This window comes from Protopterus annectens, chromosome 2.part0 (genome assembly GCF_019279795.1).
Source record: "Protopterus annectens isolate FY-2018-M chromosome 2.part0, PAN1.0, whole genome shotgun sequence".
In the NCBI taxonomy this organism is placed as follows: domain Eukaryota; kingdom Metazoa; phylum Chordata; order Ceratodontiformes; family Protopteridae; genus Protopterus; species Protopterus annectens.
In genome coordinates, this window is record NC_056728.1 from 1,014,236,898 (window position 1) to 1,014,250,068 (window position 13,171).

Consider the following 13,171-nt stretch of genomic DNA (forward strand, 5'->3'; position numbering starts at 1 on the left):
AGTGCATTTGCAGTAAGGTAGTAATTAAATGCAGACAGAAAAACATTGTTGCATATATGCTGCTGCTGTAACTATTTCCTAACATTTTAAATGATCAAGTAAATGTTTTTTCAGCTATGTGACAAGAATGGTTCAGTATGGCATGTTCTGACACTACAAGACATGCACAATGCATGTCTTAGTGAACACTGGGCAGGGCATCCTGTTCTGTCGTGTTTAGTCAGCACTAGAGTCTTGGTTCAATCTCTCTCTTGTCTAGTGTACATTATTTACATGGGTTTTCCTTTTAGTAGTTTAAGTTGGACACAACACTGTAGATCTCAACAAGAAAATTGTCAGTCAAGAATGTCAGTGATACATTTCCATGAACTCTTTGGTAACATTCCTAGGCTCAAAGGGAGTGTAACAGGATTGCAGTTGGATGATCTTTCTAAAATGATTTTTATGCCCAGGAAGTCCTACAGCCATCCTCCATTCTTGCATTACTGCTGTGAATTTTAAGGAGAGGCTGTACCTGTCACTTGCTCACAAGTTAATGTTGCCTCATCTCTTGCCATCTTTCTCGTCTTTATCACTGGCATCATTTCCATCTGACTGTCTGAATTCATACCTTCCATACATTGTATAGTGATGAAGTGCCTCTTTGCTCCTTTGACTCGGTACTTCTGCCAGATCTGTAGTAGTCAGTAGTCTTGAACTTCCTCACCTATAAGCTAGCATCTGTCTATTTCCTGCTTTGTTGGTCATCTTTTTATTTTTGAAAGTAGAGTTTTGCTAGCTTTTTCTGGCCTTTTTTTTTTCCTGTTGTAATTTCACTACTTTTTAATCCTCCCATATGATTTCTACTTTCTATTAATTAATCCAATTCCCTGAATGTTCTTTCTTGTTAATTTCTGATGGTTTCTCTTTGTAGAAGTTTTTTTGCATATGAATCAGCCTCATTATCATTTGTAATGTGTTTACTGTAAGTATGCATTCCTAGTAAAGTATTACTAAATGTAAGGAAATATGAATTGCTGTGAGCTGTATCTTTCCTCGGGTCTACCTGACAACACCAACACATCACAACACCGACAACGAAATCACCAACACCACATAACTGTTAGTTATGTACTTACCATAACGATAGATGTATGCGATCCATCTCACCTACATTCTAAACTGATGGGCTCGGAGCCAAGAATCAGCTCTGACTCGGCCGGTACACTAGCACAAAGTCTCTGATTGGCTGGGCCAACCCCTATATCCCAGGATGCACTACACCCAAGCCCCCAGATCTTGTTTGCCCACACAAAGTCCCCTTCACATGCACCCAACTCACAGAGATACGTGATCCAGAGAAGAGAATAAGACCTTCAGTGGAAACCCCACAAAGCGTTTCCTCCAAATCCTGCAGGTAGGGGGCCGGAGGGCCGAATGTAGGCAAGATGGATCGCATACATCTATCATTATGGTAAGTACATAACTAAAAGATGTAAGGCGATCGTATCTTGCCTACATTCTAAACTGATGGGACCGCGTCCCTAGCACCTAGATCCTGGGAGGCTCATTGGAAAACACTCCCGAGCACTGTGGAGCCAAATGACGCCCAACTCCTGAACTCCAAGTCTAATTTGTAATGAGCAATAAAAGAGTGTGGAGAAGACCAAGTGGCAGCAGCACAAATTTCATCTACAGACAGTGTGGAGTGGAAAGCTGTTGAAGTTGCCATAGCTCTAGTAGAATGTGCTTTAACTGGAAATGGAAGGGACCTTCCTGTTGATGAATAAATAAAGGATACACAATCCCTGATCCACCTGGCAATAATGGCCTTAGTGACTGGTTTGCCAATTTTATTATCTGCAAAGGCAACAAATAATTGATCTGATTTCCTGTCCTGCTGCGTTCTATCCAGATAAAGACATAGTTGTCTATGCACATCCAACTGGTGACATCTGTATTCTGCATCGGTGGAATAGTCAGGAAAGAAGACTGGAAGCTCAAGTGATTGCTGAAGAGAAAGAGCAGAAGAAACCTTAGGGAGAAAGGATGGGTTTAATCTCAGGGATACTCTGTCCTTATGGAAAATGAGGTAAGGAGGATTGGCAGAAAGGGCTTGAAGTTCTGAAACCCTTCTGGCCGAAGTAATAGCTACCAAAAATGCAGTTTTCCATGACAAAATTTTTTTCTCACAAGTTGTTGCTGGTTCGAATGGAGGGGACGTCAAAGCAGCAAGGACCACATTCAAATCCCCTGGTAAAACTGGCTGTGATATAGGAGGACGAAGCAACCAAGCTCCTTTAAGAAAGGCCTTACACAATTTGTGACTCATGAGAGAAGGGTCAAAGGCAACATGGTAATTGGAAATCGCTGCTAACTGCACTTTCAGCGTAGAAACCGCAGAGCCTTGTCTAAAAAGAGAAGCCAAAAAGTCCAATACTGCTGAAACAGGGGCTGTCAGGGGATCAAGGTTATGCCGCTGAGCCCAGAAGGCAAATCTTTTCCATTTGCTAAAATAAATACTCTTGGTAGAGGGCTTATGTGAAGAGGACAGTATCTGAACCACCTCAGGCGAAAACACATGCTGCCTGACTAAGGTCGGAAGTGGAGCAACCAGGCCGCTAGCTTGAGAGTCCGTAGAGATGGATGGGCCTGCCCCGACTGGTGAGTCAGGAGGTCCGGGACCGGGTCTAGGATCCAGGGACCATCCACCGCATACTTCTTCAGGAATGGAAACCATACTTGACGGGGCCAGAATGGGGCTATCAAGATCATGAAGCTTCCCAGACGGATAGCCTTCTGAATCAGTCTGGGCAGTAGAGGAAGTGGAGGGAAGGCATAGAGTAGACCGGAGGGCCACTTGTGAACTAGCGCATCCCTGGGTTCTTCCCCTTGGGCAGAAATCAGGGGAGAAGTAGTTGTCGCACTTCGCATTCAGCGGACTGGCGAATAGATCGCAGCAAGGCAACCCCCACCGGGCGAAGATCCGACACGCCACTTGGTTGTTTAGGGACCATTCGTGAGGCATCAGAATGTCCCTGCTCAGCCTGTCTGCTATAACATTGGATTTCCCAGGAATGTGCGTTGCCACTAGGAACCTCTGGGAAGCAATTGCCCATTCCCACACTCTCATGGCTTCTCTGCAAAGGGGTTAAGAACTGGTTCCTCCCTGTTTGTTAAGGTACCAAACCACCAACATATTGTCTGAAAGGATCTCGATTGTCCCCAATGGGAGAGAGCTGTGAAGTGCCTGCAATGCTAAAAGCACTGCTCTCATTTCCAGGACATTGATATGTAAGCGAGTCTCGTGGTCTTGCCAAGTGTCTTGGACAGTCCTGCCCAGATAATGCCCCCCCACCCTGTCTGGGAAGCATCCGTGGTGACAGTGGCAACGGGGTAAGGGGGGTGAAAAGGTCTGCCTAGGTTCAGGTTGGAGGAGAGAAGCCACCAGTGGAGATCCCGCCAAGTGTCCGTGATTAGAATCGGGTGGGACAACGGGAGTTCCTGAAAAGACCATTGGCTCGAAAGGAGCCACTGTAGAATTCGCATGTGCAGCCTTGCCATCGGAACTAACAAAATAGTGGCCGCCATAGATCCTAAGAGTTGAAGGACTAACCTGGCTGCAGCCTTCCGACGGGGCAATAGGTCCGTGACCTGGTTCTGTAAGATCCTTATCCTTTCTGTTGGGAGGTAGGCTCACATTTCTATGGAGTCTAGCTCTGCGCCTATAAAGGAAACACGCTGTGATGGCAGCAATACAGACTTTTCCCAGTTGAATGTTATGCCTAGCAATTGACCTAATTCGATGGTGGTAGTCACAGCTTGAGTGAGCAGATACTTGTTGGGGGCAGTTTGCAAACCAGAGTTGGGACTGTGTGCTTTTAACTATTTTGGACATTTAAACCTTTATTTGTTTTGTGATTACGTTTTGGGCATTGAAGCACTTTATTAACTGGAGCCTTGCACGATTGTTTTTAATTATACTTGAATATTCAATTTTGTGAGTTTTTCACATCCGCTTCCTGGGGCTTTGGTGTTTTGAAGCTTCTGTGGTTTGTGGACGTTTATTGGTGTTATCTGCTTGAATACAGTTTCTTTTTGAACTTCTTTTAGTTTTCCTTGTACTGGGTGTGAGTGTAAGATCTCCAGTAAATGTAATTGCATCTGTATATCTACACATACAGAATGGTGTACAAGCATGCATGCTGGATATTTCTTACATGACGAAGAGCTGCGGTGCTACAGCAAGAGGTTCTCCTGTTCGATTCTCGGCTGGAGTGCCTTCTGTGTGGAGTCTGCATGTCCTACCGCAGTTGAGTGGCCTCCGAAAGACATGCGTGAATGGGCATGCCTTCACTGAAGGTTGGGTGTCGGGATGGCAACTTGGCACCATAAAAAAAAATCGACTGCCAGTCAGTTGTGGACTGGAGTTCTGTTGTGGTGACCCCTAACCAGGAAAAGCCAAAAAGAACAACAACAAAGATACTTGTGAGGAAAGATGCCACTCATAGCAATTCCAATTTCCTTATATTGAGTAATACTTCACTGAGGATGCAGACTCGCACCACACACATTACAAATGATAGTGAGGTTGATTCACGTGCAAAATACATTTATAAAGAGAATACTTCAGAAATTAACAAAAAAGAACATTCAAGGAAGCAAGTAGTACCCTTGTGCTGATCACAGTGGAAAAAAAGGTAGTTGTGTGAGGACAACATTGCCAAATGGAGGCTATAGTGATGGTTAATAATAGAAACAATTTTCAGAAATATTTGTTTTATCAACCTACACATACAGTATAATTTTAGAGGTGAAAATAAATTAATTATACAGTATGATTTCTGAAGAATGACTTGCAAAATTTTAATGAATGTTCAATACGATTTTCAAAGGGAAGTATGTACAAATTCTACAAGTCAATAGTTATGTAATTGTAAATAAATATTCTACCAACCAATCCCCAAGCTTTAACTTGGCAGGGAATCAACTTTCCAAGTTACGCTGCTTAAGATCTAACCTGACAAGAAATGAAAAGTTAGGATGAAGAACATCTTGTGAGCTTTCAGAAGGCTGCAGGTAGACTAAAATAGTATTGGCTTAGAGCAAACAGAAACAAGTGTGATTTTTTCAGAAATTAAGTTGCATATCGTGATTAAGCAAATAATGACTACACAAGTTATACCCCAGGGTAGCAGGGCGTATACATCAGGCTTGTGTTGCAGATGAGGTAATTCCTTGGTCTTTTGAGTGATTATACACCATATTTCCTCTTCACATTAGTTATCACTATAGACTATTTCTATGTGAAAGATTTGTGTAAATGACACTGAAACAGTTCTGTACCACTCTGTTTGTTTAGCAGTGACTACTGAAATAACACTGCAGATATCTGAAAGAGGATACTGATAAAACTACTTGTATGTTTATTGACTTTTGTATTGTAAATATTGTAATAATTTGTTATAGTTATTCAAAACAATTGTATATATAAAATGTACATTTGTTTCACAGCTTTTGACTTTGTAATCTCCCAGGCTGAACCTAAAACTGGTCCATATGGGTTAGTCATCTATGTTGATAAATGCAAACATATAAATAAGTTATCAAAACTTCTAGAAAATCTCTCAGTAGTATAGCAGTTATTCTGAGACTATGTCAAACTGAGCCTCCCTCAAACTCCAAATTATTTAGAGCCTCCCTGAAATATCAGTAAAGTTCTTTGGCAGTACAGAAAAGCACAAACCTCCTGTAAACGTGAATCCCCCCTCTGTACTGAATCAAGCACAAACACACAAATACTTGAAATAATTAAGATTTGGTTTAAAGTTTAAAGTTTTGTTCTTATGCTGTTTATCTGCAGTCAGATTTAGTCCTTAGTCCTTCTCTGAAACAGGCCCTAACCTCTCAAGGGATGCTGCGCTCACCATTTGAGAGCAACTGCACTAGAGATATTACTGTTGGAGAAGTCTGAATGGCAGTGGATAGACATCTATGAACAAACATTCAAGGGGTAATGGGAAATTATTACACTGGACAAGGGCTTTATCCATGTGCACCTTTTAGGTTATCGTGTATTATTTCTTATTTCAGAAATTATTTTGGTTCTCCACATGTACTCCAGGCAGTATAGAGAGATGTACATTTGTTTCAAGCCATTTAATTAAACTTGATGTGAATATACATGAATAGAAAGAAAAGCCCTCAGATATGCCTATGGAATGCAACATTTTAAGCAGTATTTATTTGAAGGAGGTTTATGCTAATTAACATTCAAAAATCATTTTCAACTTTCAGAAAAAGTGTTTTCATATTAAATTTATTTCAGAAATTTTTGCCATAAAGAGCACATCAGTTTTAAGTGTAGTTTGCAGTCAGTCTGTACCTTCATGGCTAGCATACAGATGCATATCCTACGCATGTACATTTTATTCAGCATATTTTCTTCTTTGTAGGGTGTGTGATCTGCCATGCAGTGTGAAGTATTCTGTGAGACACACTGCATGTACGCTGACCATTACTGACCAGTCAAGTCTATTATTTTCTTTTATTGATTTATTCATAACTTAATTAGGGTATCTTGCAATAAGTAATTAAAATAAAATGACATAATTTATGTCACTCTGGTATTTCATATTAAAAACATTTTTAGAACAGCACTAATAAAATATCACTGAGAGTTGAACAGCACTAATAAAATATCACTGAGAGTTGAATTTAGGAAGCAAAACCTCATGAAACTGCATGAAATGTATTATATGTACTATTCCAAAGACTCAGATACTAATGGCTTTAGACATCAAGGCTAAAGGGAGGCAGTTGACCTAAGGCAGAAATTTGACTATGTCATGCTATACCCTTCATAGGTTCTAAAACAGCTCCCCTGGTCTTTATGACAGATATCACTGATATTATTTTTTCTAGGGATAGTGGAAGAATACCAGCTACCATACCACGATATGGTACCCAGCGATCCATCATATGAAGACATGAGAGAAGTTGTGTGCATCAAGCGATTACGACCTTCTTTCCCTAACCGGTGGAGCAGTGATGAGGTAGGAAATTAATGTCACTAAATTAACTGACTTATACTCATAACTTTACTGTAAAAATCTGGTATATCTAACAAGCTGAGTATATTCTCAATTGTCATGATTTTACAGGAAAAACTGAGAGATCAAATTGCAAATAAAATTCTGCTATCAGAGTCACTGTAAACTTACCAAGTTAACAAGCCTAAAGGTTTATGCTCCCAACCAGGTCAAGAAAAAACACAGAACACTTAAAAATGTATCTGGCAGAAAGACTGCAGTCAATGAAGACTTTGCATTTTTTTTGTTTTCTACTTTTAATTATGAAAGGTTTTAGAAAGATTATTATGTATGTATTTATTTAATTATTGTAAAAGTTTAATTTGGCTTTAATTAAGTATAATTTGCACTGAAAATAAATAGTCAGCCATTTTAACTACTAAGAATGAAGTAACACATTTAATTCAGAAAACCATTTATGAGAAGGGGAACAAAACCTTTGGACAGCTTTATTTATACATTTATTTATGTATTTATTTATTTATTTTAGCTACATAAATAGAACTATTTGTGATATAGTTTGGTTGTCTGGCAGACCTGCAGACATGTTTTATATGTGTTTATATGCCAGGGTAATCCTATGGGTTAGGCTTGTAAAGGCTCCAGGGCCATTAGCCTAGTATACACTTATGAACATATATATACATATACATTTCATGAGAGAAATACTAGAAGCTGAATTGTATTGCAAAATTAACCACAATACATGCCAGCTTCTCACCCTGACTCAAAATAATTGAGCAACATTTAGCATTTCCTCATACTTTGTGATCGTGTCATATTCGTGCTAACTGCTTCCGGACTGGGAGGTTGCACAGGATACGATCATCTCTTTAGATTGTCATACCACACAGACTTGTGTCACATGACTTACCTTTGATGTAACAGTCTGTCATAATAAAACACAACTATCTGCATAGTATTGCTTTTTTTTATAACTGTCCAGAGGTTCCAGGCATATAATTGTCTGCAGTTATGTAAGATAGCCTTTATCAAACATTTTATGTTTGACATGAATTCCTGAAAAAAAAAAAGTGGTTAAATGTCCCACATAATCTGTGGACAGAGAAAAAAGTTGAAATAATTATATTATTTATTTATTTTATTTTATTTTATTTTATTTTACATTTGTTTAATGGGAAGGTCCGACTGGGCTTTTGGCCCATTTTCAATGGATGCACAGGGAGAAAAGCTCCATGAGGATAATTAAATGTGGCCAAGATGTACAAATTTTTAACAAATACAAATACAATTTTGACAAGTACAAAAAAGATTTTTAAACAATTATTACCAAGAAAATGCTTTATAAGGTTATATATACAGATAATTATGTAGTTATTCTGGTTATAGAGAAGAGACATAGATAAAATATGACTTCTAGAGAAATGAAGGGGAATTAAAAAGTCAGCATGACTGGACAGGTATTAAAAAAACAGAGATGTTTAAGAGTTGAAAGTTGACAGCATTGTAGATGCAAAGGAAGATTTGAAGTAATAGAAAAGGGAGGGTTTTAGCCTGTTTTAGTGCAGGAGCAGAGCCAAGTATTGTTTAGGTGCTCTGTTAGCATTGTCTTGAGTGTGGATGAGTTGGGTATGCTGAGTATTTTTTGAGGCGTAGTATCCCAAGTTTTTGCTACTTTTTTGGGATATAAGGAGGCACTATGGCTATTATTGGGTTTAGTTACTTTCAGTAGGAGTTTTTGAAAGGCTCTTAGAGTCCAAAAGTTGGTATGGGGCTTGATAAGATCACTAGGTAGCTGTTCTGCAAGCACTCCTCAAGGTGTGTCGATCTCTATTATTGGTATGTATCCTGCCTAGTATTGCAGCTTATTGCATAACTCCTGTGTTTAGATCACATGAACTAATCAAATCTCTTTGTTTCAACAGTGCTTGAGGCAAATGGGAAAACTTATGACTGAGTGCTGGGCCCAAAATCCTGCTTCACGTCTCACAGCCCTGCGGGTAAAGAAAACACTTGCAAAAATGTCAGAGTCCCAGGACATTAAGCTCTGATGGACTACCAGAGGAACCAGTAAAAAGGCCCAAATTATGGACCCACCCTTTCTAGTCTAGCCCAAGAAGGCCTCCTAATGGTTGAAGAAATAAATATCAGCAATCACATAAAATTCCTTTTTGCTGTGACAGTAGGCTGAGGTCTGAAGGAGAACTACACAGTGTGATCACGCTTGACACAGGATATACTTCAAGATGGAAATGGAGGTTTGCTCAAAGAACATGCATCTTTTCAACCATTTATTAAAGAAAGGTTGGATGCTTTCTGTGAAAGCTCGTTTTTTATTTTTGGACAGTTTGAGAAATAAGAACAGCTTTAAATTGATAAAGACTTTTAATTTAGTTCTTTATGCATATTACATATATATATATATATATATATATATATATATATATATATATATATATATATATATATATTGTTACTTTGGATGTGGGGTGGGGGACAGAGATAGTGCCTAAACAAATAAACAAAGCAAAAGGAATGTCCCATAGAAAATGTTGGCCTCCCAATAAAACATGCCACGGCAATGAAATATTGATACAGTATGAAACATCACCTGTGTATAAAGTTTTGCAAGTTTCATATTAAGTTGTTTTTGGGAAGTACCTGTATATCTATTTCCCAGGATGATATCCAAGTCATGTGGATGCTGTAAACAAAGCTGACTGTACTAAGGACAATCTCAAGTTGATAAACATGTACAGTCCAGTGTGAATCCTGTAATGTTACAGTATTGGGGTAATGTATGAAGTGGACTAATAGATTATTGCATTTTCTGCACACAGGACTTGGAGCACTTTACTTGCCTCTGTCAAACTCATTTTTCCAATTGTCAAATGTTTAATGCTGTCCCTTACAATGTTTTACATAATGTTCAGTAAGTAGCCTAATGCCAAGTTAAGAAAAAGGATTACCAGAAGCTGTGAGGCTGATTGCCTGATGAATAAATTAACTGTCAAAGGAAAATTGAAAATAAAGAAATTTTCAGGTTAAGATTGATTTGTTTGATGCTGTCTCTATAATGGAAGTATTCTTGGGGGTAAGATATTACTTCTGATGTGCAAACACTGAGAAATCTTGTCTGTCCTCATTGTCATGAACATGCCAGTTTTCTAGACACTTGAAAGCAAAAAATAAATTCTACAAATGTTATCAGTCATCTCTGATCTGTTACTTTCATAAACAATTTTAAAGAATAAAAAATGGTCTCTAAATGACATTGTTCTCGTTTGGGATGAATACCTTTTTATCAAGAAGCCGAACATGGTTTTCTTGTTTTTTAGTCTTTTTCTCATTATTTTGAATGAATTTGCTTCGTCTATGACATCATCTGTTTTTGAGGGTGCACTTTTCAGTTTTCCTGTGTTCTGTGACTAGCTGATATCTGATCCTTTCTACAGCAACTCATCAGGAAAGATCTAGCCAGAAGTCGGTAGCCTTCAGAAAAATTATAACTAATAGCACTGGAAACCAGAAAAGTTGTAGCACGTTGTTAGAAATGTATGTAAAAAGAAAGCTTGTATATATATTACTTAAGAATCTTGCCTTCGCTAGAGGCATGGTGTACCTTTTCCTGCTTGTAGTCCTGGCCACATCCATGAGAGGCAACAGAGGCAAACATGTTATTTTTTATTTGTTCATTTGTTAACTGGAGAGGTGAGCTGGTCCGTACACCTTCAGCCTGGGCGAAATATTACTGAGTGCATGCAATGTAACAGATGTTTTGAAGCATTTTCAAAGAATTTTGATAGCCGATTACAAAGTTTAACAACAAGCAGTTTTGATGGCAACATTTTGACAGAGTTTTGAATACTACATATTGTCAAGGAATTTTGGCAGCAAGCAAAACTTTTGTATTAGTAGTTTTATAGCTTTTTTGGGTTAGTATTGCAACAGTATTGACTGACATTGCTATGCTGGGATGTAAAGTAAGGAGAATAACCTTGAAAATGCAGATACCATCATAATGAGAGTAAAGGCCAGAATTTGCAAAGTGCACTAGTATGCATGCTTGTATGTATGCATCTATGTGGGTATATATTTATTCATTTATTTACATTTACTTTGTTGCTTGGGTTTGCCTATTTTCAGAGTAAACCCACAGATGGAAAAACAAACAGACATGAGAAAACTGGTAGTGATACACACATCTGTAAAGCAATATAATGTCTTTTGGCTTTTCCCGGTTAGGGGTCGCCACAGCAGAACTCCAGCCCGCTAATGATTGGCAGTTGATTTTTACGTACTGACTTGCCAGGCCTGATGCACAACCTTCAATGAAGGTACGCCCATTCACGCATGTCTCCACGCAGAAGATGCTCTAGCTGAGAATCGAACCAGACAGCATCTTACTGTGAGGCGACAACGCTACCGCAGCACCACCACCGTGGGTATCTGTAGTGCGCACTACTCTGTCCTGAACTAAATCTGGTTCTACCTTATTATTGCTATTACTATTACAAGTTCATCCTGCTATAATCTTTTTTTTTTTTCTCTGCTAATTTCCTCTTGCTATAGTCATGCTATTAAGTTAATATCAAGTAGTGTGTTGAACTTGTACGTACATTATTTGTTCTTTATTATCTGTAAAGTAATATAATAAAGAACAAATAATGTATGTACAAGTTCAAATCTGTAACATGTTATCTGTTATCCATGGTATTCCTGATAAGAGTTTAGAAAGTAGTTTCTAAATCATTATATAACATTGCTTGAGTAATCCTTTGAAGTAGTCTTTGTAAAAGTCTGTTGTCATTTACCACAGCAAATGCTTCAGAGAAATCAAACAGGAGGCACTGAGTATATTGCTGTTGTAACCCAACTAGAGTAGTTTGAGTGCTGTGCTCCAGATGAAAGGTATGTTGACAGGTAAATAGCTCATTGTAAAGGATTAGGAATTTAAGTAGTTGCTCTACTCTTTTTAGCATCTTAACTAGTAGGCTAAACATGGCAGGAGACCTGTAGTTTTCAGTTTGATGTTTCTCCCCACCTTTAAAGAAAGGGATGAGTTTATCTTCTTACAAATGGATGGCCCATGCTTTCTATTAGACTTCTGCTGATAATAATGATGGAGGGGGGGTAGACAGCAATGTTTGATATGAGTTTTATGAGTTTATATAATTTCGTCTAACCATCATGTCAACGAGCGTCATTTCATCGAAAATGCCGTTCATCAAATTCTCCTTATGTGGGGGGGGCTGTGCCCCCACACACTGCTATAATTATATATACCAACTCTGAGATTGCACTACAGTAAGGGAAGGGCAAATTTCCTGATCCACACTGTACAGTGATCTCAGTATGATCAGTTCTACGAAAGGCATGTTCGATGTAATTTCACTGAAAATGACATTCGATTAACTGATTTTCCGATGAACTAATAGGGACCAGAGTTTTACATAACATGGTGCTAGACTGCCTATAGATGATCAATGATACATATATATTCTTTTTTAAGTGGGTGTTGATGGTTACTTGCAAGCTCAGGTGAGAAATGGTAGCAACAGTAAAAGGTGTGAATAGTTTCATCAAGCTCTGAAAAAGAAGTGGCTCATATGCTTCGTCGGTTACTTTCCATCCTACATTCTTTCAGGAGCAGCCATTACCATCACTGCTGTAGCCATTGATTGCATTATGTGCAAGCATATTCTAGAGATTAACATACATAAACAAACATTTATGCAACTGTTCTCTCTTGTTACATTATAACATCACATGCTTGTAAACTGGAAGGTGCCTCCTACAACATCTGTATATGCAAAGTCACATTTTTCGAAAAGTGAAAAAAATGTGAAGTCATATGGTGCAGTGTAAAAATATATATTTCTATTTTTATCTGGTTAAGCATTTGTGTGTTCACAGAAAGACTGTTTAAAAGCTTCACCTGCATATTATCACATTTTAACACATTGAAAGTTCAACCAGATAAAACCCTACCGGCTGAGCCTTCAACTCAGGGCAACTTTGAAAAAAAGCCACCACACCCCCATTCAATTGTATATAACAACACCACATTGGAAGAGAAACAAAATCATGAGAAAAGGGAGGTCTCTGCTTGTTTGGTTTCTGTGTGAGTGCCAGCACCG

At 38.5% G+C, this 13,171-nt stretch overlaps 1 protein-coding gene across 2 annotated transcripts in view; it reads left to right on the plus strand.

Annotated features, from left to right (window-relative positions):
- BMPR1B (bone morphogenetic protein receptor type 1B) overlaps positions 1–10,245 on the plus strand; it is a 781,127-nt gene extending 770,882 nt beyond the window's left edge. For both annotated transcript variants that reach the window (XM_044061268.1, XM_044061269.1), the window contains exons 10-11: positions 6,904–7,034; positions 8,957–10,245. In XM_044061268.1, the coding sequence (XP_043917203.1) occupies positions 6,904–7,034; positions 8,957–9,082 (257 nt within the window). In that variant the 3' untranslated portion in view covers positions 9,083–10,245. The remainder of the gene's footprint in view (positions 1–6,903; positions 7,035–8,956) is intronic.
- The last annotated feature ends 2,926 nt before the right edge of the window (positions 10,246–13,171 follow it).